Raw genomic sequence first — 25,893 nt, 5'->3', positions numbered from 1 at the left:
CTATTTTCTCTCCTTATAGAGCTGGAGAAAGTCATAAAAATAAGGTGTGGGCTTATAAGCTAATAAGAGGGTGCATGCCTGGAAAACACAATAAGCAGACAGGACTTATTTAAACAATTCAATGAGATTTCCTATGTGGGAGATTCTCAGGTACTACATGTTTCTAGCATCTAAATCTGTTGAAACTGAAAGATTCAAAAGGGAAATTAACACAAAATCTGTTACTGCATTTTGAATATTTGTATGTCATAAAATTAGATTAATATATTTCTTTGTAAAATGAAACCCTCCCAAGAAGCCAGCCCAGAAAGTAGAACAGGATGAGCTTTTAGTTACATTATTTTAAAGATACTTTAAGGTCACTTTCTCTCTTTCAAAATACACGGTCGGCAACAACTTCTATATTATGTGCAAGGCATCATCTTGTATTATTGAGGAATTAACTATTTCCCATCAGGAAATTTTCCAAATAATTGAAGTTCACATCCTTCACTGAAACTATTTTCATACATTTCAACCTCGGACCAGCACCTCTTAGCTTTCCAGTTTACTCTGGTAACTATCTCAGTTCTAACATGTTTGAACTCCATCAAGACCACAAGTCCACTGTTGCTCCTACCCTGTTTTCAAACTCAGTCACCTCCCTGACACCCTCAGTCCCCTCCGTATCTAGTTTAACTTCTACCGTCAACCATTGCAACTCTTGGGCACACAAGTCCATTTCCCTGACTGTCCCCCTTGCCTCCTCACATTGACCTACCAAAGCAAGACAGGAAAGTGCATACATTTTTTTTTAACATTTATTTATTTTTGAGAGACAGAGCGAGGCAGAGCATGAGCAGGGGAGGAGGAGAGAGAGAGATACAGAATCTGAAGCAGGCTCCAGGCTCTGAGCTGTTTGTTAGCACAGAGCCTGATGCAGGGCTTGAACTCACAAACCGCGAGAACATGACCCGAGCTGAAGTCGGATACTCAACCGACTGAGCCACCCAAGCACCCCAAAATGCATACATTTCCAAACATTGTAGATAAAGAGAAAGAGAAAAAAGAGAAGACCACACACGTACACAATATTACTAATGAGAAGAGACGTGTATACAAATAAAAGGAAATCAGAATAAGCCATATAGTAATGATAGCTAACACTGACAAGCACTTACTAAGATCCAGTCACCATGTTAGGTGATTAACCATTTTACTACTTTCTAAAATTATCTGGAAGATGTCAAGGCCAAGGTTTATGGAAGGAAAGGCACTTTCTTCCAAACACATCACTAGAACATGGGGAGTCAGCATTTGAACCCAGGCACTTAAGGCCAGAGGCTGTGGACTTGCCTGGTCAGATACAAAGAAATCTGAAATTCAAAGGGAGAGTACTCCAGGAAAATCAAATTATCTGAATGCATTCAGGGAGATACATAAAGGCTGAGTGGCCATGAAGTTTATAAACAAAATATACCTCAAAAATGTACTAAGCTAAGATGGTTTCAAAAGCAACACAAACATAAGATTTCATTTGCTATTTAAGTTGCTCTAAAGCTTAAAAACAGAAACACTTAAAAACAAGACATTCTTTTTATGAGCACTGACAATAACCTGATGCCAAACTCTGTCTAGGAAAGTACAGGAAATTCACAGACCTGTTTCAGATTGTGAACATCCTATGTGCCACAGAACACTGAAATAAAAAGTGTATGAAGATAATGTTTCAATATGCCCAGCTGGGATTGACTCTTGAAATATAAAGATGAAGATATTAACTACTATTTGTCAAATCATTCATATGTTCCAAGCCTAGTTCTTTTGATATTAAATCTTTATTACAAACCCACGATGTCAAATTGCCATTGGCCGTCTCATTTCCCAAGGAGGAATCAGAGCATTGGGAGGATCTGAGCTCAGATAGTCTGGTTCCAGAGTATGTTCTTGACCATGGCTTTGCAGGGAATATATTAATACGGTTCATCCTATTAATTGTTTAAGGGAAAAGAGGCATGTAGTTATATTGATGGCTGCCAACCTTGAATGAATGGACATATTTTAAGAATATAACTTAGCTATCAGAAACACAGCAGACTATAACCCTGTAATAGGATAAAATGAAAAACTGGGGCCATATTTCTCAAAGTAAATGTTTATAAATATAACAATGAGAAAAAATGGCAGTTTGCCAAAGAATATAGTGTAATTTATACAAATTTCAAAAGTATGTAAAATAATAAACCATGATTTCTAGAAATAAATATAAACACCATAAAAGTATAAATCACAAATGTTTAGTAAATGAAATATGCAAACCATTATAATAAAATTTGGGGGACTATATAATCGTAACAAAAGCACATATCACATATTTATACTGCATTTCATTCATTTATTTCTAAGTTGGTTGACACACTCACAGGTGTTTGTAATACTATTATTTATATTATCTATGTATGATATTTTAATAATACATAAAATAAGAAAATCAGTGCCTACTAACCAGACAACTGTTAGAGTACAAAGATATAAAAGGAACATTTTTCATCTCTGAGATTCCCTCACCAAGGCAAAGTCATTGATGTGAATTTTCGGTACTTTATGCTTTATCGCAGTGATATGTTTGTGTATGTATATGCGTGTGTGTGTATATGTGTGTGTGTTTACATACATGTTCAAAATGTTGGGCTCACTTTCTGGCACACTTCGCAAACTGATCTGCATCTTTTCAAGTCAATGGACTCAAATTTACATCATCAGCTTTAATTGCTGTAAATTATCTTTTTTTTTTAAATCAATGACAAACTGGTGAACAGTTAGTTCATTATTTTTTCTATTTTATAAAAAGCACCACAGTGATTGTTTTTATACATAGATGTATCTATTTTCCAACTTTTACCCATGGTGCTTATGATGTTGGTCATCTTTGATGGTATGTCCCTGTTTCAAAGGTTGCACATGGCAATCCTGAGAGGCACTCTGGCTCATTTTGATAAATTCCTGGGCTAGTGGTGCCACGATCATGACGGTGGTGTCATGGCAGGGAAATGGCAGCCAGGTCAGCCGTGGACTGACACAGGAGCTGAGCTCAGACCAGGAAGTCTTCTTAGTCATTTTCTTTGCTGGCATTTGCATGTTGTTTTCTTAATCACTTCTTAAGTGATTCCAGTTGTGTTTCCATAACTTGTGGAAGCCAAGGTACTTTCTCTTGCCCCCGCAGCCGCAATGGTGAAGATGCTCGCATATTCCATGTTCATTACAAGACGAACAAAGTCTCCCTGGTCTAATTGACTCCTCTGGAAAACTCTCTCTTTATTTTAGCTTTTTGTGGCACCTCCTGTGTCTTTCTTATAAGCTGAGCTGTGCATTTAAGTGTTACATTGGGGCACCAGGTGGCTCGGTCGGTTAGGTGTCCGATTTTGGCTCAGGTCATGATCTCACAGTTGGTGAGTTTGAGCCCCGCATCAGGCTCTGTGCTGACAGCTCAGAGCCTGGAGCCTGCTTCAGATTCTGTGTCTCTCTCTGCCCCTCCCCTGCTTGTGTTTTCTCTCTCTCTCTCTCTCTCTCTCTCTCTCTCTCAAAAATAAGTATACATTGAAAAATAAATGTTATGTTCTACTTAGTACTTACTTCTAAGTATTTTCAATACATAAAGCCAGCCTTATTTTTCAGACAGAAAGCTTATATCCCTTTGATAATCAGAAAGAAAAAAGAAATCTGAAGCTTAAAAAGAAAGAACTTTAATTTGCCCCATTTGTGTTCAAAAGAAAGTCCAAACTCTCGAACTCTTCTCAGATATTTCTACTCTTCTTCCTCTGCTCCCAAACCTACTTAAAAACATGGCTGAATTTCATCATTTCTAATTTGCATTTATATACAGAATTCTTTTTTCCTCTCCACCTACTTGTTTTAACCCGTTCAAAGCCTTTCACAAATGGCATATTTTTTTTTAAGCCCGACTTGAAAGAGCTGGGTGCTGGTACAGGACTGGCATCGTAAATGATCACAGACTTGTGGTTTAAAACAACAGAAATGTGTTTTCTCACAGTTGAGAGAGGCTGAGGAAGAACCTAGGACATGCTTGATCCCTGGTTTCTGGTCCTGTTAGCAATCCCAGCATTCCCCACATTGCTTGGTCGTGGGTGCGTCTTTTGAATCTCTGCCTTTGTCTTCACATGACCTGCTTCTGTGTTTCCTCTGTATCTCTGTAGCCAAATCTTACTCTCTTTTCTCTAATAAAAACACCTGTCATTTGCATGTAGCACCAACTCTAACCGGGTATGACCTCACCTTGACATGGTCATGTCTGCAAACACACTATCTCCAAGTAAAGTAACAAGAGCTGGGACCTGAACATATCTCTTTGGGGGACATAACTGAACCCATTACAAGCTCTTTTTATTATATCATCCTGTTTTTACGCTACCAGAGCATTTTGTATTAATACCTCTTCCTAACATGTTTATAGTAAATCTTTTACAAATGTATGGATATACAAGGGACAAGTTGGTAAAAATAAATTCAGTCTGGAGGTGTATTGCACTATTGAATATTAATCGTTTAAAGCATTTTCTAGAAAGCTGAAACAAAAAAAAACTTACATATTTTTGTTAGTTTACTGAGTGGCCACTTTAAGAAACATACTCTGTTTTTAAGTCCTTATTCAACATTTCAAATTAAAAGATTTTTTCTTCCTACATAAAAATATTCAAACCGTTTTTCTGCTTCAAAGATTTCAAAAAGTCTGGCACCCAATTATAGATGGTTTGATTTCTTAGAAAAGAACAGTTCTGTATAACAGAGTAGCATATGGTACAATTTTAGAGTGACACATCAAAGGTAATATTCTTTATGTAAATCCTGAAAACAAAGCCAGACCACATTTTCTTAATGTACAGGAATAAGGAATGACAATGACACCTCCTTCTCTGACTCTTTTCCAGCTGACACTCTATGTTAATTGTTCATAAAACTTGGAAAGTATTTTGTCAATTCTTGCATAGTCAGTAATTAGTTCTAGAAGTACTTTCCAGGGGCGCCTGGGTGGCTCAGGCGGTTAAACGTCCGACTCTTGGTTTCAGCTCAGGTCATGATCTCATGGTCTGGGAGATCGAGCCCCGCATCTGGCTCTGTGCTGACAGCATGCAACCTGCTCGGGATTCTCTCTCCCTCCCCCTCTCTCTGTCACTCAAAATAAATAAATTAACTTAAAAACATTAAAGTACTTCTGGAGCCTGACTGACTTCTGGGGAAATCTCCTGGGTTGGCTCATAGAAGGGAGTTAGCTAGCTCTTCATTGTGTGAAATGACGGGCAGAAAGCCACACTGAGGCAGCAGGCAGGAAGGGCAGCACGCGGGGTGCGAGAATGGAGTGACCATGTGACAGAGTGCGGGCACAGCAGACGGCCCATGAGCTGTAGCTCCTTCCACTGTCCACAGAGTTCAAAGGTAGGCATCTAAAGGGTGACCGGTCAAACTGAAAGAGCAAACCATTGGAATCGGGGCAGAAAGAGGTACTCTAGGGATTTGTATTAGATTTTATTCTCCAGACATCAATTTCCAGAGTTTATCAGTCCTAACGAGCGAGTAAACCAGGATTCATCAGTATTACACACATTACATTTAATGGCATACACTCCAATTAAGTGTTAATTAACTTATGCATTTTTCTTTCACAGTGAACCAATTCCTCTGTGTTTTCAGTGCCCTAAATCAGAGGACCTCTTTCAGGTTTGGTGCACTGGCCACATTTCATCCTAAGACGAACTCACTTCAGCCATGATTTTGGTGGCTAGGCAGGGACTGCCTTCCACTGAATCTACAGACCATTTCACTCACCTGCATTACACATTAGTGCCTGGACAGTGCAGGGAATGAAGTCATAAGATGCCGGTCGGATCACTTCTGTCTCTGACTTGTTTATCACGCCAACGTTATAATACCATGCCCACATTTTACTGAATTAACTTAGCCTTTTTATGAGAGGGTGCAACTTAAGGTTTGGTATTTTTATTCAATGTGAGTCGACAAAGAACACTAAGAATTTAGTCCCATTACACTGTCAGTGCTACACAGCATTTCTCTCTCCCTAAAGAAATAACTTCAAAATCCCAACACATTTCAGATCACATAAGGCCACTAGATTCTGTTTTTTAATGATTTCTTCCAAATCTTTTAGCAGGATAGCTAAGGACCAGATGGTTATAAACCAGCCATTCTTTTCCACAGTGACTGAGTCAGCTAGAAATAGAAGTTTTCCAAATTCATTCAAGTTGTCATTGGTATTGAACAATCAGTAAACAGAAATGTCTCCCATTATCCCCAAAGTAAATGGACTGCTCATAAGATGTGCTGGGCTGACATCACTTGAAACTTAAAACTGAAGGATTATGTTTATCCACAGACCATGTAACTCTGAGCAGCAGTGGTTACTATTTTTCTAATACCACACCCAAAGTTGACTTCTTAAATGCAATAAAATTGATTTTATCCTTTGTACTGGATATATACCAGCTGTTACTTTGAGTTCTATAAACTATGCTTTAACAATTTAAAGTCATATTTGACAATACAACTCAACGATTACCAAAACCTACCAGGTGCTGTCCTGGCTTGCTTCTATTAAGTTAGTTTTATTGCCACAAATGTGGAAAGTTGTACAACCAGCAGTGAGTACCTGAAGTAACAGAACCTTTATATGGGGGACCTTCCCTTCATTCATGAGCATAAGTTGAACCCTTCCAAAATTAAATAATCTACATGGTTCAAAGGATCTCTTAATTGGGAAATAGAAATGCTTTTTAAAAATAAAAAAAATACTTTTGGTGAAATCATGTACACACATTGTATTTATTACATTGTATTTATAATACTGGGCTACATTTGTAGTGAGTTCCATTCATCTAACTCCAAAAAATGGTATCTTTGTCTAGCATGTAAAGCTCTAACACAAAGGCATAAGTTTATTTCTGTTTACAGGTTCTGCGCCTCAGGTGAGAACCAACATAGGTTTTGTAATTGCATGTATAACAAAAGTGCTAATCAAAGTAAAGACTTCGATGCATGCCTATTACCTTTCATTTTGATTTGAAGAATAATTTTTGACTGTATCCTTTTTGAACTTATTTGTGGTAAGAAGGATTATGTGAAGTGTGAGAAGCAGAAAACCACAGAGAATCCTCTGGATTAAAAATGCTTTGTTAGGGGCGCCTGGGTGGCTCAATCGGTTGAGCGTCCGACTTCGACTCAGGCCATGACCTCATGGCTTGTCAGTGCTGACAGCTCAGAGCCTGGAGCCTGCTTCAGATTCTGAGTCTCCCTCTCTCTCCTCTCTCTCTGCCCCTCCCCCACTCATAGTCTCTCTCTCTCTCTCTCTCTCTCTCTCTCTCTCAAAAATAAACATTAAAAAAAACAAAAGCTTTGTTAAAACAATCAACAATAATAATGTAAGACCCAAATGTATCTTACTAATACAAACAGGTATGGGGAAAAGATGTTATTTTAGAAAATAAGATTCTCTTAGAAGTAAGGATATAGAATTTGGATAATATAATGTAGACAAACTGACATCCAGGTATTTTGGGTACAAAGTAATACTTATGCAAAATTTTTAAAAATTAATTATAAGTATATGGATATATGGGGACTTGGGATTTACTCAAATTTTTTTCATTTTTAATATGGGGGAATTTATTCAATTCATGGATATTTCATTATATATTTTGGATGGAAGAAATTATAAAAATAACTTCATTATATTATGGATAAATTCAGTGCTTCAAATAATTATTTCAGAAATTAACCAGGTTGTTCAGACGCTAAATACAAGTCGCCTTAAATTAGTTGGAGATAAGTTTCCAGATTTCACATATGGGCATACCACGTTTTAGTATGTTTCGCTTTACTAGCACTTTACGTGCTAAGCTGATGTCAAGGTGTTTACAAATGGAAGGTTCATGGCAACCCTACATCATAAAGTCTACTGACATCATCTTCCCAACAGCATTTGCTCATTTTGTGTCACATTTTGGTAATTCTGGCAACATTTCCCACTTTTTTGTGATACTGTATTTGTTATGGTAACTGTGATCAGTGATCTTTGATGATGTTATTGTCATTGTTTTGGAATGGCGCAAACTGTGCCCATACCAGATGGCGAAATTAACTAACAAATGCTGCGTGTGTTTCTGACTGTTCCACTGTCCCCATCTCTCTCCTTCTCCTCAGGCCTCCTCACTCCCTGAGACACAACAATACTGAAGTTAGGCCTATTAATACACCTATAATGGCCCCTCAGTGTTCAAGTGAAAGCAGGAATCACACATCTCTCATTTTAAATCAAAAGCTAGAAATGATTAAGCTTAGTGAGGAAAGTATATCAAAAGCTGAGACAGGCAGAAGTTGTGACATTAGCCATGTTGTGAATGCAAAGGAGAAGTTCTTGAGACAAATTAAAAGTGCTACTCTTGTGAAGCCAGGGCTAATAAAATGTAAAATGTAATAAAATGTAACATGTAAATGCTGATACAAAGAAAGTAGTGGTGGTCTGGACAGAAGATCAAACCAGCCATGACATTCCCTTCACCCAAAGCCTAATCCAGAGCAAGGCCCAAACTCTCTTCAGTTGTTTGCAGAGAGGTGAGGAAGCTGCAGAAGAAGTTTGAAGCTAGCAGAGGTTGGCGCATAAGATGTAAAGGGAAGAAGCCATCTCTGTTATATAAAAATACAGGGTGAAACAGAAAGAGCTGATGTAGAGGCTACAGCAAGTTATTTAGGAAACTGAGTTAAGATATTTCATGAAAGTGGTGGCATGAAACAACAGGTTTTCAGTATAGATGGGAACAGCCTTCCGTTGGAAGAAGATGGCATCTAGGATTTTCATAGCTAGAGAGGAAAAGTCAACGTTTGGCTTCAAAGCTTCAAGGGACGGGCTGACCTGTTAGGAACTAATGCAGGTGATGACTTTATGTTGAAGCCAGTGCTCACCTACCATTCTGAAAATGCTAGGAACTTAAGAATTATGCTAAATCTACTCTGCCCATGCTCTGTAAATGGAATACCAAAGCCTGGATGATGGCACCTCTGTTTACAACATGGCTTCCTGAATACTTCAAGCCCATGGTTGAGACATGCTGCTCAGAAAATAAGGTTTCTTTCAAAATATGACTGCTTGTTGACCATGCATCTGGTCACTCAAGAGCTGTGACCAAGATGTACAGCAAGAGGAATGCTGTTTTCATGCCTGCTAACACAACATCCATTCTACAGCTGATGGATCAAGGAGTAATTTCAGCTACAGCTGCCACCGATAGCGATTCCTCTGATGGATCTGGGCAAAGTCAACTGCACACCTCTGGAAAGCATCCACCATTCTAGATGCCAGTGAGAACATTCGTGATTCGTGGAAGAGGCCAAAGTATGAACACCAACAGGACTCTGGAAGAAGTTGACTCCAACCCATGTGGATGACCTTGAGGAGTTCAAGACGTCAGTGAAGGAAATGACTACCCATGTGGTGGACACAGCAAGAAAACTAGAATCAGAAGTGGAGCCTGAAGATGTGACTGGATTGCTACAATCTCATGGTAAAATTTCAATGGATGAGGAGTGACTGCGTATGTGTGACCAAGGAACATGGTTTATTGATATGGAATCTGCTCCTGCTGAAGATGTTGTAAAGATTGTTGAAATGACATCAAAGATGGAGAATATTCCCCATAAACTTAGTTGATAAAGCAGACGCAGGTGTTGAGAGGACTGGCTCCAATTTTGAAAGAAGTTCTACTGTGGGTGAACTACTATCAAACAGCATTGCTTGCTACAGAGAAATTGTTCATGAAAGGAAGAGTCAGCCGATGTGGCAAACTTCACTGTCTTATTTTAAGAAACTGCCACAGTCACCCCAACCTTCATCAACTACCACCCTGATCCGTCAACACTGAGGCTAGACGCTCCCTCAGCAAAAAGATTACTGTACTTGCTGACGGTCAGCATTTTTTGGCAAAGAAGTCTTTTTAAATTAAGGTATGTGCAATTTTTTTTTTAATGTGAAAGGTTGCATTTTATTTGAGTATGTTGAAGGTATGTGCATTTTTTTAGTCATAATGCTATTGCGCACTTAATAGACTACAGTTTTAGTAGAAACATAGCTTTTACATGCCCTGGGAAACTAAAAAATTCATTTGACTCACTTTATTGCAACATTCACTTTATTGTGGTGGTCTGGGACCAAACCCGCAATATCCCTTAGGTATTCCTATACTGGCATAGTTGAGCTCTTTTCCCTTCTTTCTCTTTTCCTTAATGACGATAAGCAGAATCTCTTAGCCAGATACTGGGTTTCCAACATCTAAGCCATCTGCTCCTTCATTTAGTAGGCATTGACTTGAGAGTGAACATGTCCAAAAAAAAAACAAGGATCAAGGGGTCTCTTCAAGTAATAGGCAAGCTCCAGAAATTCTTATTTGTGTTCCACAACATTCTACTCATAGAGTTATCGCAGCAGGTCTGGTGGGCCATGGCAATTCACACACACAAACACACACACACAGCACAACGATCACTTACTCCCTCTCATGCTATCACAAACACACAACGATCTGTCATCTGGCAACTTAAACAATTTTCCCCATGGGGCTGCCAAATTAGTTTCAAAAAGTTGTTTTGAAAAAAGAAATATCTCTTGGGAAAAGCTGAATGATAAATATATCGTTATCACAAAACTTACATACAAATTTTGCTCATTTATTACTTCATTAATGCAACACATTTGTATTAGCACTGTGATGCTGGTGAGTCTAAGGTGAGAAGGAAAACATGGTCATGTCCTCACTGAGCTTAAATATGATGGAGAGATTGTGAACAGGGTAAGTGAAGGCCAAGGTCAGGGTGCTGTGGATGTGGAGAGCATAGGCACTGATGTGAAGGGCATGAGACACCAGTGCCAAAATGAAAGCACACATGGAAACGTCCAGGAGAAACGGTGCGCAGGGGGCATCGTAGGCTGGGGAGGGGCTCACGCAAGGAGTCCCTGTTAGAAGGAACAACACACACATGTGTCCCCTTGTCCATGTTTCTTTGTGTTCACAAAACATACAGAAGCTACATAGGCACACATTTAGGATTATTTTTGTTGTTTGTCATTACTGTTGTCAGTTACTTTTTACCGTATTAGAATATACCAAACATTTTTTCCCCTCCAAGTCCCCCCTAACCTGTCATTAACTTAAAAATATATCACAGATGACCTTAGAGATAGTATAGAGATATTTTCTACTGCAAAGATTTTTGAGATAACTACAGTAGTAATAAAAATATTATAGAGAGATTCTGTGTAAACTTTGCCCACTTTCCCCCAATGGTAATATTTTGCAAAATTATAGTATAATATCGCAGCCAAGATAATGACATTGATTGTGCACTGATCTTATTCAGATTTCCCCAGTTCTACTTGTACTTACCTGTGTGTGTGTAAGTTCTGTACATAATTTGCCACCTGTGTGGGTGTGTTTATGCACCATTATAATCAGGATAACTGCTCAGTGCCAACGCAAGTTCAGTTACTTTTACGACCCTTCATCCCCTTGGGCCCCCACACCTCCGATCCCATTCTTAACCTCTGACAAGGACTCTGTTCTCCATTTCTAAAATTTGTCATTTCACAGATGTTACACAAATGGATTCACAAAATATGTAATCTTTTCGGATTGACGTTCTTTCGCTTGGTTGGCATAATTCACTCAAGACTCATCCAGGTTGCTGCATTTATCAATAGTGTGTTCCTTTTTGTCGCTGAGGGGTGTTTCATGGTGTGAATGCACCACAGTTTGTTAAAAGACCTCTGGCTTCTTTCCGGCTTTTGGCTATTGTGAGCAATGCTATTATGAATATTTTTTTGTATGTGTATATGTATGTGCATGAACATAAATTTCCATTTTTTTCCCGAGATAAATGTCCAAGAAGGCAATTGTTGCATTGTGGAATCATTACATGGTTAATTTTATAAGAAGCTGCTCGCCATTTTCCGAAGTGGCTTTACCGTTTTATAATCCTGCCAACAATGTATGAGGGATCTAGTTTCTCTGCATCCTCACAAACATTTGGTGGTGTTACTTAAAAAAAAAAAAAAAAACTTTTAGCCATTCTGACAGGGGCACAGTGACAGCTTATTGTGGTTTTATGGTTTTTTTTTTTCTCACTGTAGTTTTAATTTGCATTTCCCTAGTGACTAACTTACTTTAAACACTGGATGCATGCATTCACACCTTCACATGTTCATTTCATATAAATGGGATAGTTCTATGCTGGGTATTTTCTTCTTTTCCCTTTTTTGCTTGCATTTTTCCCCATCTTCCTTTTCCAACCACTTCATTACTATCTCCTCTCACCCCAGGTAACACGTGTTAAAACACACACTATCTCTCTCATTGTTTCTTTTACAAATGCCATTATTCAGTACGCACTTCTCTGATGACGTGTTTTGCTTGAGGTACTAAAATTCATACAAGTGTCTTCAAGTTAATTGGCTTACTCAGAATTCTTCCTAGTGATTGCATAATATCTTGTGATGAGGATATACCGCAATTCGTTCAAGTATTTTCTTGATAGCCATTCATTTGTTTCTGATTTTGTTGTAATTACACATAATTTGCTTAAACCTACGACCTCACGTACTGGTGCATATATTCATACAGGATATGTTCCCAAAGAGGCTCACTGAGTCAAGGGTATGCATATTATTTAATAGCAGTTGTTGGTTTTCTCGAAAGAAAAAATTGAGGCAATTCACATTCTCAGTAGCCATCATGAGAATATACTTTTACATGCATTCGCATTAGAAATAAATCTGAGAGCTCCTTTTCATTTTGGCTTCAACCATATTGCTATTTTGATTTTCACATCTGTGACTGCTTTACCGTTGGGCTCTTTTTTTCCCCAAATAATTTTGCCATTTTATCAACAGACATGGACTACTGGTCTTAATTAACATTGATCTAAAAAATAAAATCTGCTAGAAAAGATACTCAAATTCCCTGTTTATGTGTTTCAAGCAGTTTCTTTGTTTTCCACTGTCATGTGCCATGAAGTTAAGAAAATTTAAGAAGCTTGTGCCAAAGTTTCTTAAATACTTTCACTACCAGCAAGTGAAAGCCGTCAAGCAGACCGCTCTATCTACATACAAAAAAGTGATTTAAAAAACAAATAATTCAAATAAGTCATAATTTAAACTAGTTGAAAACTCCGTGCTAGGAATCCAAATAAAACCATTCTTTTAGTTTTACACTTGGATCTATCTTCAGCCTCGATGTCTGCAAATTCCTCTCCTGGATATTAAGGCCATTTCGTTCTAACGAAGGACCCTGCATCTGTCAAAACTCTTACATGAGCCATGAAACCACCACTGCCACAAAGAAAATACAAATAAAAATAATCTTAAAAAGCTTCCAGTGTCAGACTTGTGGGTTATGACTCTTGAGTCCGAATTTCAGAAACATAATTTGATATCATTCTTCACTGAAATAACAGACTTCAGCGTTGCCTAAGCATACACACAACATGGCCCAGTATAATTTCAAAAATGTAAAGCAGCACAAACATACAAACAATAGTGAAAATTATCTTTTATCTTTTCTGGAAAACCAATTTTCTGGTTGTTAGTTTCAATAGGAGACAAGAGCTAAGAGCTCAGAGAAAAGTGAACCGGTTAGACAGGAAACATGAAGGCACACGCACTTTTAGATGTGAATAACGGCAAGGTTGGGACAGGTTCCGTTATAAAATGGAATTGATATCACCAGTTACCAGACTTCTATGCGATGCCAAAAGTCAATTTTAAATGATGAAATGAGTCCAGATGACGGGCGGAGAGAAGGATGGCAAAAGGGATTAAAAGCATCCAAGGAGAGAGAAACACTTTGATAAGTCCCAATTCACTTTAGCAAAACTGAGAGAAGCGTAGGTGAGGAGGTGTGAACCATTTTATTCGGACAAGGCGAATAAAGAATAAGAGAACCTGGTATGAATGACACCTAGAAACTTCATAACTCCAGAAGCTTTATTTCCTTTTCAAAAAATAGTAAGGCTTCTACTAAAGGCCTATTACTTTAAATTCACATCTTTTGAACCCTTACTGTCTTTTGCTTCCATCCACTGTAAAAGGAATGCACTCCTCCACTGAGCAAAATCTTTAAAAAGCTGTAATAAGCCATCTAATACGTTACTTAGCGCAGGGATTTCAAAATGAAAAATACTGCAAGTTCGAACTATAAACTGCCTTGTGTCTCAATGATGTCAGAGTGCTTTATGAGCTGGGATGCCAAAATTCAATCTGAAATGTATTCCCCTGTAGTACTGAGAAGCCATGAAAGCAACCAATTGCTCAAAGTTCTGTTCTAGAATGTCTGGGGACTTCGGCTGTGCTCTGCCACACTTTCGTGGCAGCGCAATTATTTTCCCACCGAGTGCCTACAGCCGCACCCGGCAAGGACCAGAGTACGAGTCGCAAGCTTGCCCTGACAACAGCTCCCAGGCACCGTTTACTTAATTCTTCAAGCTCGCATGGAAACCTCCAGAGTCCTCTGACCACCTGGGAGCAAAATCCAGACACAGACAGATGACAAACAAGCACCCAAAACATCTGTAGAAATCAATATGTTGAGCTTCCTCCTAAAGTCTTCTACAGCCCAGTCTTACCACAAAACGCCTTCCTAGTCAGTGGTGTAACTTCATCCATCTGGGCCATTGTCTCGGGCGCAGTTCAATTTCCACAAACTGTAGACAGAGGCTGCAATTGCTTACCTGACTCACAGGCAAATGTCTTTGACGTTTCATCATGAAAGATAATTGCTACTGCATGCTTCTTTGTCTCTCGAGGCAGTCTGGTTATATTTTTGATGTTGTGCAGTTCAGTTACCTTGAAAGAAAAATATTTTTCACTTAGTGTATAATGGAGGCTGTATACCAGAGTGCTGAAACAGAATAATCCGTTATTACTCTCTTAAACCAATCTCCACTGAACATTTGTACTCATTTCCAAAGAACTGTAGCCAAAAACAATACAGAATGAAAAAAAAACAAAACAAAAGATGGCTTCTCTTCCGCCCTCAGTTTTGATCTTTGCTGAATTTCATAACTCCATGAAAGCAAGGACTCTGTCTTCTTATGAAAATTGTATCTTCTGCCAACAATAGCTGGCGTGGCATATAGAAGATTCTCAGTAAATTTTTGTTAAACACTGATTGGATTTAATAACTCACCCCTCTCCTAACTCTCAACCATGGTGCAAGTTCCTGGTAAGACCATAGTGACGATGCAAATGGCACCCGTCAACTGGTAGAAAAAGTGTCTTGAAAATTTGAGGTCCTTAAATATAAGCAATGGACTCGCTTCCCTGAAAAATGCACCTGGCGTTCATAACTTCATGTACCCACTGCTACCTCACCACATTCTCTCATTAAGGCCCACCCACGATTCATGCACCCAAGTTAGCAATTCCTTATTCATTTGGCAATTAGTAAACATTAAACACACTTATTTACTCTAGCTCCAAACTTTTTATGGAGCACAAGGTCTTCTGCTACGACTTGTGCACCTTTTATTTTTCTCCACAGTCCACAGAAATGGGAAACGTCTATTCTCCCAATTGCTCTGCAGACACATGGCAATAATACTGTTGTATGAGGTAAATATTTTAATTTGCTTCTCAGCATGCTGCATGTTGTTACTTCTTCTAACACAAAAGGTCTGACAGGTTTGTTCTCATTTTCACTTAGTTCAAATATTGAAAAATTTCCCTCGAGGTTCCTTATTTGACCCATGTATCGATTAGAAGTGTGTCGTTTAACTCCATACATCTTAGGATTCTCCAGCTATCTTGCCATTATTGATTTTTAGTTTATTGATTGATTGATCGATTTTTTGATTTTTAGTTTAACTCCACTGTGATCTGAAAGCAGATATTGTACAATTTCTATTCTTTTAAATTTGTTCAGGTATGTTTGGTGGCCCTGAATGTGGTGTCCTTTGGTGAATGTCCTGTAAAAGCAGGGAAGAATGTGTTCTGCTGTTTGATGATACTGTCTGTAGATGTCTATTATATCTAGTCGACTGATGGTGCTGTTGAGTTTAACTCTGTCCTTACTGAATTTCTGCCTGCTGGATCTGTCCATTTGTGATGGAGGGATATTGAAGACTCCAACTGTGATAGTCGATTCATCTATTTCTCTTTGTAGTTCTATCAACTTTTGCCTCTGTTGTTAGGTGCACCCACATTAAAGATCTTTATGTCTTCTTGTAGGATTGACCAATTTACAATATGTAATGACCTTCTTTATTCCTGATAACTTTCCTTTTGAAGTCTTCTTTGTCTGAAATTAAAAAACTACCTCCCCTTTTCAAATTAATGTTAGCACGGTATATTTTAACGAAACTTTTAATTATATTTTTTACTAATGTTAGCCTGATATGTTTTTCTATACTCATTTACTGTTAATCTATGTGTGTCTTTATATTTAAGGTGGGTTCCTTTTTGAAAACATGTTGTTAGATCTTGTTTTTGGATTCACTCTGACAATCTCTGTCTTTTAATTGGTGCATTTAGGGGCACCTGGGTGGCTCAGTTGGTTGAGCATGTGACTCTTGATTTTGGCTCAGGTCATGATCCCGGGGTCATGGGATCGAGCCCCACATCAGGTTCCATGCTGAGCGTGATGCCTGCTGGAGAGTCTTTCTCTCTCTGCCCCTTTCCCCCTGCTTGCATGTGCTTGCTCTTTTTCAAATAAATAAGTAAGTAAGTAAGTAAATAAATAAATAAATGAAATAAAATTGGTGCATTTAGACTGTTGATGTTTAAAGTCATCATTGATGTAGTTGTACCATCTACCATATTTGCTGCTGTTTTCTCTTTGTTGCCCTTGTTCTTTTTTCCTATTTTTGTCTTGTACTCTTTTTCTGCATTTTATTATTTTAATTGTGCATTTTATATGGTTCTATTTTTTCTCCGTTCTTATAATTTTGTCTTCATAGCCAGATATGTGTGTTGGGTAAAAAAAGGTAGGCCGTGGCTGGCCTGGTGGTGAGGTGTGGGGGGGCGGGGCAAGCATTCGCTAGTTCTAGGGTAAGGTCTCAGTTGTTTTTTTTTTTTAAGGTCTCAGTTTTGGACTTAACAGGTGGACTTCACAAGTGGGTCTCAGTCCTTCCCGCCTTAGGTGGGAAGGGATGGCTAGAATGGACAGGAACTGGGTATTTCCCTTGTCTTTGAGAAGGGTACCAGCTTTGACTTGCTTGATCAATGTTCAGTGCTTGTTTTTTTAATCACACATGCTTTAGTCGCAAATGCAGGATGTTGCTGAAAAGATTTAATTCCATCCATGACTCGCAACGCCATCCTAGAAGCACTAGCAATCACCAGCTAGTGTCTGAGGTGGAGAAAAACGTTCAGATATATTTCATGTATTTTTAAATTTTTAGTCCTCCAATTTTGAAGATGCTACCTTTGATGCTGATGAGGACATGATAGCAACAAAATAATTAAAAGCATCAATTCAAGACCAAAAATTGTACCCATGCCATGGAAACTAATGTCTGTGAAATAAAACTGTGAGGAAAGCCTGGTTATTTGTCATGTTCCCTTCTAAAATCTGTAGTGACCTAGACTCAGCCTCATAAAATAACAAACCCATTTCTCAGGGTTGCTGTGTAGGCTGTCCAGAGGAGCCTTTTTATTCTCTGTCCCAATGATTTTACAGTTCTGTCACACTGCTGAAAAGTTCATTTTAAGGCATCTTTTTTTGATGTTTATTTTTCTATTTGTAATTATCTCATTAACATTAACATGCAAAACTGGGGCACCTGGATGGCTCAGTCAGTTAAGCGTCTGACTTCGGCTCAGGTCATGATCTCGCAGTCTGTGAGTTCGAGCCCCACGTCGGGCTCTGTGCTGGGAGCCTGGAGCCTGCTTCGGATTCTGTGTCTCCCTGCCCCTTCCCCACTCATGCTCTGTTTCCCTCTGTCTCTTTCTCTCAAAAAGATAAATAAACACTGAGAAAATAAAAAAAAATTAACATGCAAAATTAAAATCGGTAAAATAAGTGATTTTAAGCAAAATAACTGAAAAAAGATTTGCTTCATATACATGCACATACACAAATATACATATACTATGTATGTTTTTTATATCTACTTATATATCTATGTATCTGAAAATACTCATTTCCTCTTCCAAGAAAGAGAAATTAGACACCAATATCTCACAGTTTCAGAGGATCAATACCTTGGGGAGAAGAGTAAAAATGCTTTTATTAGAACAATGACTCACATATTATATTTAAAGTACCTTAAAGCATATTCTCAAATAAAGTTAAATTCTTGAATTTTTAAATGATTTGTTAAGTGACTCAAATAATATTTAACTTGATTTTTATCCTAACGTAGCAAATTGAAGTTACGTTTGAAAAAGATTATTTTCAAGTGCTATTAATTTTAAGTAAACAAAGGATCTTACCCAAATTAAGTAGAATCTAAAAGCAATGAAGATTATGTGTTGTCCAAGAATTCATGCAATTTCTGACAGGTGAACTTAAAAGTTATATGCTGCTATGTAAGCTATATCATGTGTAATATCTAGTTGTACAAAACAGTACATACAAGCGTTTACTATTCTGCTCAAGGGTCATCCCCAAATATTTTACTTACAAATATAAAAGAATATTAGAACAGACATCCTGAATTCCATCTTTTTTGTCCTCTCATAGCAAAAATCAACAAAACAAATTAATGGATAGCTTAGCAAAATGCAGCCAGCACTGGGGATGCTCCAACTTCTGTGCCTTAGGCAATCTGACAGATGATGTAGTGTGAACACTGTGTTTGCTCTTCTGTAAAATTTACATTTAGAAATTTAGAAATGTAGACAACCTCCTTAAGCAGACATTGCTACGGTGGTTTCCAGAATAGTGCAAGGCTCTTGGTTGCTGACCAAGAGTGTGATGCCATGCACTTCAGCATGTGCTCTAAGACATTAAAGACAGGCCAGGAGAGCAAAATATTCATGAAGGGGACAAAATTCTGCTTCTCAGGTTGTCTTGGTTAGGAAATGCAAGTATTATACTAAATTATAAAATGTTATAAAATCGTACCAGAAGGCTTTCTAAGAAGTTTGCATATCTCCAGAATTGTTCCTTTAAAATTGTTTTTAAAAATGTTTATTTATTCTTGAGAGAGAGAGAGACAGAGAGACAGAGCACGAGCAGGGAGGGGCAGAGAGAAAGAGACACAGAATCCAGAGCAGGCTCCAGGCTCTGAGCTGTCAGCACAGAGCCCAATGGGGGGCTTGAACTCATGAACTTTGAGATCATGACCTGAGCCAAAGTCAGACGATTAACCAGCTGAGCCACGCAGGCACCCCCAGAACTGTTCCTTTTTAATAGAAATACATCTTAAAAAATCTTTTTGAATCATAACAATTCAGGTCAAGATCTAATATATCTGCATCCCCTATCTTTACATCTCCCTCTTGGTACTGTATGGATTTACCATTCAGTGGGAACTTGGTATTTTCTGAGATAAGAACTACTTTTAAAATAATATTTTTTAATTTTTAAAAATAAAAATGTTTTTATTAGTCTAAAACCTGTCAAAAATAATCAACACATTAAAATTGTGAAATTCTAGAGTATTTCAATAATATACATCAATAAATTATTGCATCATTTAACAATATATATTTCTAAATACTGCTTATTCACATGGCTATAGAAGTACAAAATATAATTAAAGTTTAATAAAAGAGTTAATTACTTCAAATAAATATGAAATTAGCAGAATTTAACGGAAGGAAAGTTACTTCAAAAGGATTCAGGCAGTTCAGGTCTAAGTCCATAAATGACATGGTCAACAATTTAAAGGTGTTATTAAGTGATACAATTAAAACCCAAATATAAACACACATAAGTGGTGACTTTGCTAATCGGAGCTATTTCATTTTCATGTCAAGGAGTAATCCCTAAGGAATTCACAGTGATTGAGTCAGAAGGTTCAAAGATGAAACACATAACTTTTTTCTGTAGGAAAAAATTACTTTTAATTTTCTGTAGGAAAAAAAATTACACTTAATTTCTGTAGGAAAAATTTATACTTTGAGTTGATTTTTGTGTATGGTGTAGAAAAGAATTCAATTTCATTCCTTTGCACGTGGATATCCAGTTTTCCTAGCATTTATTAAAGACACTGTCCTTTCCCCCTTGTGTGTTCTTGGCATTCTTCTCGAAACTTAGTTGACCAGGTACGCATTATTATATGCATATATATATACACACATATATGTGTGAGTATATGTAATTCTGGGCTCTCTCTATTCTGTTCTATTGGTCTATGTGTCTGCTTCTATGCCATTACCACACTGTTGTAATTACTACAGCTTTTAATTACCATATTCTCTAATATAATTGGAAATACATAAATACAATGTCTAAAGTTTTGTTCCTTCTCAAGACTGCTTTGGCTATTCAGGGTTTTTGTGGTTCCATATAAATTTTAGAATTTTTTTTTCTGTTTCTGTGAAGAATGTCTTTGAAATTTTGATAGGGATTGTATTGAATCCATATATCACTATGGATAGTACGGGCATTTTAACAATATGAATTCTTCCAACCCACGAACACAGGATATTTCCATTTGTGTCTTTTCAATTTCTTTTGACAATGTTTTATACCTTTTAGCAACAGATCTTTCACCTATTCAGTTAAACTTATTCCCAAGTGTTTTATTCTTTTCGATGGTATTTTAAATGGGATTGTTTTCTTGATTTCCTTCCTGGAGAGATCACCGTTGCTATAAAGAAATGCAACTGATTTTTTTATGTAGATTTTGTACTCTGCAACTTAATTCATTAGTTCTTCTTTTTTAAATTTTTTAACGTTCATTTATTTTTGAGAGAGACAAGGGTGCCAGCAGGGGAGGGGCAGAGAGAGAGGGAGACACAGAACACAAAGCAGGCTCCAGTCTGTGAGCTGTCAGCACAGAGCCTGACATGGGGCTCGAACTTATGCTCTGTAATATGACCTGAGCAGAAGTCAGACGCTTAACCAACTGAGCCACCCAGGCACGCCAATTCATTTATTAGCTCTAAGAGGGTTTTACTTTTTTTTTAAGAAAAGAGTCTTTATGATTTTAAACATATAAGATCATGTCATCTGCAAACAGAAATAATTTCACTCCTTTCTTTCTGATTTTGATGGTTTTTATTTCGTTTCTTGCCTAATTGCTCATTCTAGTACTTAATAGTATGTTGAATAGAAGTGGGCATCCCAACCTTGTACTGGATCTTAGAGTAAAAGCTTTCAGTTTCCCCCCACTGATTATGATGTTAGCTGTGAGCTTTTCATAAACATCTTTATTTTGTTAAAGAAATTTCCTTCTCTACATATTTAATTGAGAGGTTTTTTAAATCGTGATTGGACGTTACACTTTGTCAAATGTTTTTTCTGCATCTATTGAGATGATTATGTTTTTGATCTTTCACTCTGTTAATGTGAGGTATCACACTGCTTGATTTGCATATATTAAACCAAATTTGTATCTTAGGGATAAATCCCACTAGGACATAGTGTGTAGTCTTTTTGATGTGTTGTTGAATTTGGTTTGCTAGTATTTTATTGAGGAGTTTTACATCTATGTTCATCAGCCTGTATCTTCTTTCCTTGTGATGTCTTTGGCTTTCGTATCATGGTGATGTTGGACTTATAAAGTGAGTTTGGAAGTATTATTTTTAATTCTATTTATTTGTTAATTTGAGTATAGTTGACACACAACGTTACATTACTTTCAGGTATTCAACATGGTGATTCAACAACTTTATACACTATGCTGTGCTCACTAGAAGTAGAACTACCATTTGTGAGCATGCAATGCTATTACAATACGATGGCTTCTATTCCCTACACTGTACCTTTATTCCTGTGAATGGGCATTCATTCCAAGCAGGAAGTTTGTATCTCCCACTCCCCTTCACCCATTTTTCCCATCTTCACACTCATCTCCCCTCTGGCAACCATCAATTTGTTCTCTGTATTAATATGTCTGATTTGACTTTTTGTTTGATTGTTTATTCGTTTGTTTTATTTTTTAGATTCCACATGTAAATGAAATCATATGGTCCTCGCAAAAAAAGCTTCTGCACACCAAAGGAAACAATCAACAAAATGAAAAGGCAATCTACAGATTGAGAGAAAATATTTGCAAACCATGTATCACGCAAATCACGATAAGAGATTATTATCCAAAATGTACAAGGGACTCATGTAACTCAATAGCAAAACAACCCCCCAAACAATCTAATTAAAACATGTGTAAAGGATCAAGGTGAAAGAAACATACATAATGAGATTACTCTGAATTTTAAAGTATCTTTTATAGGTTTGCTGTCATGACAATTGAGATTAGATACCTGCCTATATCTAAGTGCTCAATTTCTTTCTATAAACCTAACTACATTTTGAAAAGTGAAAAAAGTTAACATTTAGACTTTTAAAAAGTATATCAAAATGAATTAGAAAATAAATTGCACTCTCCTTTTTTATTAATTTACTAATACTTCTTTTAATCCTGGTATTTTACTAATTTTCTATGGTTGTTTTAATTAAGTCAAAGATTTTTTTTTTAATTTTTTTTTCAACGTTTTTTATTTATTTTTGGGACAGAGAGAGACAGAGCATGAACGGGGGAGGGGCAGAGAGAGAGGGAGACACAGAATCGGAAACAGGCTCCAGGCTCCGAGCCATCAGCCCAGAGCCTGACGCGGGGCTCGAACTCACGGACCGCAAGATCGTGACCTGGCTGAAGTCGGACGCTTAACCGACTGCGGCCACCCAGGCGCCCCATAAAGATTTTATTTTTTAGAATAAAATGGTACATTTTAGGAACTGGTTTAATAAAATGTCACTTTATTAAAATAGAGAATATTGATCTTTCTAGTAAGAAAAGAAGATGGGGATTTTACTATTTTTAAAAAATTATTACTATTAATAAATCTCAATCTTTCCATGCTTAAATCCTCAGCTTTCATAATAAGAACTTAAATACTGGTGTCACCCTATACATTGTATGCTCCAATACCTGGGTGACAATATTTGCATAGGAATTTTACAACGGTGTCTTTCTAGTAAAATTTACATCAATTTTCCAGTAGCTTTTTTCTTTGTATTTGTCTCCTGTCACTGAAAAACATGAATGCATAACACTAAAAAAATCAATGTAATTCATTTTCTAAGCTCTTCGTGTCTCTGTGCTCTGATATTATGTGCTGTGATAGAGTCCTCCAATGTTTAATATTTGACCACCCCAGCATGTATATAATCAGTAATTACAAGCTTAGTTTATGTCTTTGAAACATTTAAGGTCTCTCAAATATTAAACCACTTTATGAAATGCATCATTTAGAAAAGAGTAATTATAGATAAAATTATACTAGAACTGGAATTTTCTATAATAGTCACAACTGGCTGTGTACACAGCATCTGATTCCAGCTCCTTCATTCTTACCAGAACCTAATTTTGTTCAGCTAGCTACCCCTGCATTCTACAGCTCAAGTGCCCTGGTGGGAGTCTCTCACCTCAAGTATCATGGTAGAACTTGCTATTCTTGGGCTGATGGTCTATTTGCTCATGATCGGTTTAGGAAAGAGGCTGTAACCTAAGTATGACAAATAAGATGTGAACAAAAGTTTTCTGGTTGCTTCTGATTAATGTTTTCTGATACGGAGATAGCCTTGGGCTAAAATCATCCCTCTTCCCCAATGGATGCTGTCTGGATGTCATCATTCAGAAATGCTGCAGCTATCATTCTACTAGGTTAAAGATGAAGGCAATCCTAAGGCGGCAGAGCAGCGATGGGGGGCAGAACAGATCCTTAATTTTCATTCTTGAACACGGGTTACTGAATCAACTAACCTTGAAGCCAGTTCCTTTTTCTGGCTCTTCTCGATATGCTCATATGCGATAATGCTCTTCTGTAAGTTGTTTGATTTGAATTTTCTGTTACTTGCAGCCAAAAACATTCTAACTAATAAAGCAGACCTACTCCTGAGCTTCCTTCATTGAACAATGGGAAATGGCCACCCCTGTCTGGTTGGCCATCACACAGTTAGTCAAAGTGATGACCAGAATCAGGGCCATGCCTCCTGTTTCTCAAACTAGTGTGCTCTTTTTATCAATTTATGCAATAGCTATTGCTTTGAGCATCATGCCATTTATTAATGGCAAATAATTGTTAATCAAGAAGTTATTGCAAGAAGGTGAAGTCAATGACAAAAAAAGACTCAAATTGTAAGGATGACAAAAGGAGTAACAGGAAAACTCATTACTTTATTACCCCTAAAGTATTTTGAGGTAGTCTATTATAAAGTATAGAGATAATCTATTTTTAGGTCTAAGAAATGCAGAAAATTAATCCATAAGAAAATATGTACTAAAGTAGGAAAACTATGTACTTCTTTCTGCCCTCCCTTTCTCCTCCCTGCCCTCTTCCTCTCCCCCCACCCCCAACTTCCTCCCCTTCCAACCTCGCCTCTCTCTCCCCAGGATAAATTTAGCATGTCTAATAATATGTATCACCGACTCTAAGGAACAAAAAGGCATGAAACAGCCCAGTCAGCTAGAATACCGTTCTTATTGTGAGAACTGTCGTTTTACAACGCAGACATAACAGCAACTATACAGCTCCTGTAACTTCTCTTAGCAGATGTACAAAATGAAATCTTCATTATTGCACTGGGTTGAACAGTGGCCCCTAAAAGGTATTTCCAAGTCCTAAGCCCTAGATCCTTTGAATGATCCTTGTTCGTTTCCGGAAAGAGCTCTTTGCAGAAGTAACTGAATTAGAGATTTTGGAGGAGATCATCTTGGATTCGGTGTGGGCCCTAAATCCAATGAAGTGTTCTTACACGAGAAGGGCGGAGGGGGCTTGGAAGCAAGGGCAAAGTGGCGACAGCCATGGGAAGGTGACTGATGTGATGCTGCCACAGGCAAAGAACACTTGGAGCCACCAGAGGCTGGAGAAGGCAAGCGAAGCCGCTCCCAGAGGTTTTGTTAGAGCGCAGCCTTGCTGACACCTTGCTATCTGACTTCTAGCAGCCAGGACCATGAGACGATAAATTTCTGTGACTTTCACTACCAAATTTGTGGCAGTTTGGTAGACCAGCCCTAGGAAATGAATACAACTGCACACAATTATTTGATGATAGCTACCCTTGTTTGCTATAAAGTAAGTAGTCTTAAAGATAAAAATGACTCAAAAAAAAAAACCGCAAAACATTTTGTATATACTCCGATTTCTCTAATAACAAAATAGTTTATGTTTTTTCACATTTTTATTTATTTAGAGAGACAGAGAGAGCGGGGGAGGAACAGACAGAGAGGGAGAGAGAGAGTCCCAACATGGGGCTCGATCCCGCAAACCACGAGATCATGACCTGAGCCAAAATCGAGTTGGACACTTCACAGACTGAGCCTGATAGTTTCTTAAAAAGCAAGGATACTAGGTCAAGATCTCACGGTTCATGGGTTCGGGCCCTGTGTCAGGCTCAGTGCTGACAGCTCAGAGCCTGGAGCCTGCTTCCGATTCTGTGTCTCCCTCTCTCTCTGCTCTTCCCCCACTGGTGCTCTGTCTGTCGAAAATAAATAAATGTTTAAAAAAAAAGCAAGGATAACTCTGCTTATCACGACCCATCTAAAAGCATTAAATATGTGTTTTTTTCTTTTTTTATCGGTGCTTAATCAAATGATCATGCAGCTCCATGACGTGGCTCCCCCAGAGGTCAAGCAGATGGGAGGCAGAGGACCATTCACACAAGTCCTCTTTGCCACTGAGGTCTGCCAGTGTCGGGGTCCTGGGGCAAATGCAGTGATACGGTAATAAAA

At 37.8% G+C, this 25,893-nt stretch overlaps 1 protein-coding gene across 1 annotated transcript in view; it reads right to left on the bottom strand.

Annotated features, from left to right (window-relative positions):
- Nucleotides 1-25,893, bottom strand: part of DOK6 (docking protein 6) — a 365,783-nt gene that overhangs the window by 212,046 nt on the left and 127,844 nt on the right. The window contains exon 3 of the mRNA XM_027069157.2: nt 14,779-14,893. Within this exon, the coding sequence (XP_026924958.1) occupies nt 14,779-14,893 (115 nt within the window). The remainder of the gene's footprint in view (nt 1-14,778; nt 14,894-25,893) is intronic.

This window comes from Acinonyx jubatus, chromosome D3 (genome assembly GCF_027475565.1).
Source record: "Acinonyx jubatus isolate Ajub_Pintada_27869175 chromosome D3, VMU_Ajub_asm_v1.0, whole genome shotgun sequence".
Lineage (NCBI taxonomy): Eukaryota > Metazoa > Chordata > Mammalia > Carnivora > Felidae > Acinonyx > Acinonyx jubatus.
Note: the sequence above shows the minus strand (reverse complement) of the source record. Positions and strands in the feature narration are given on the sequence as shown.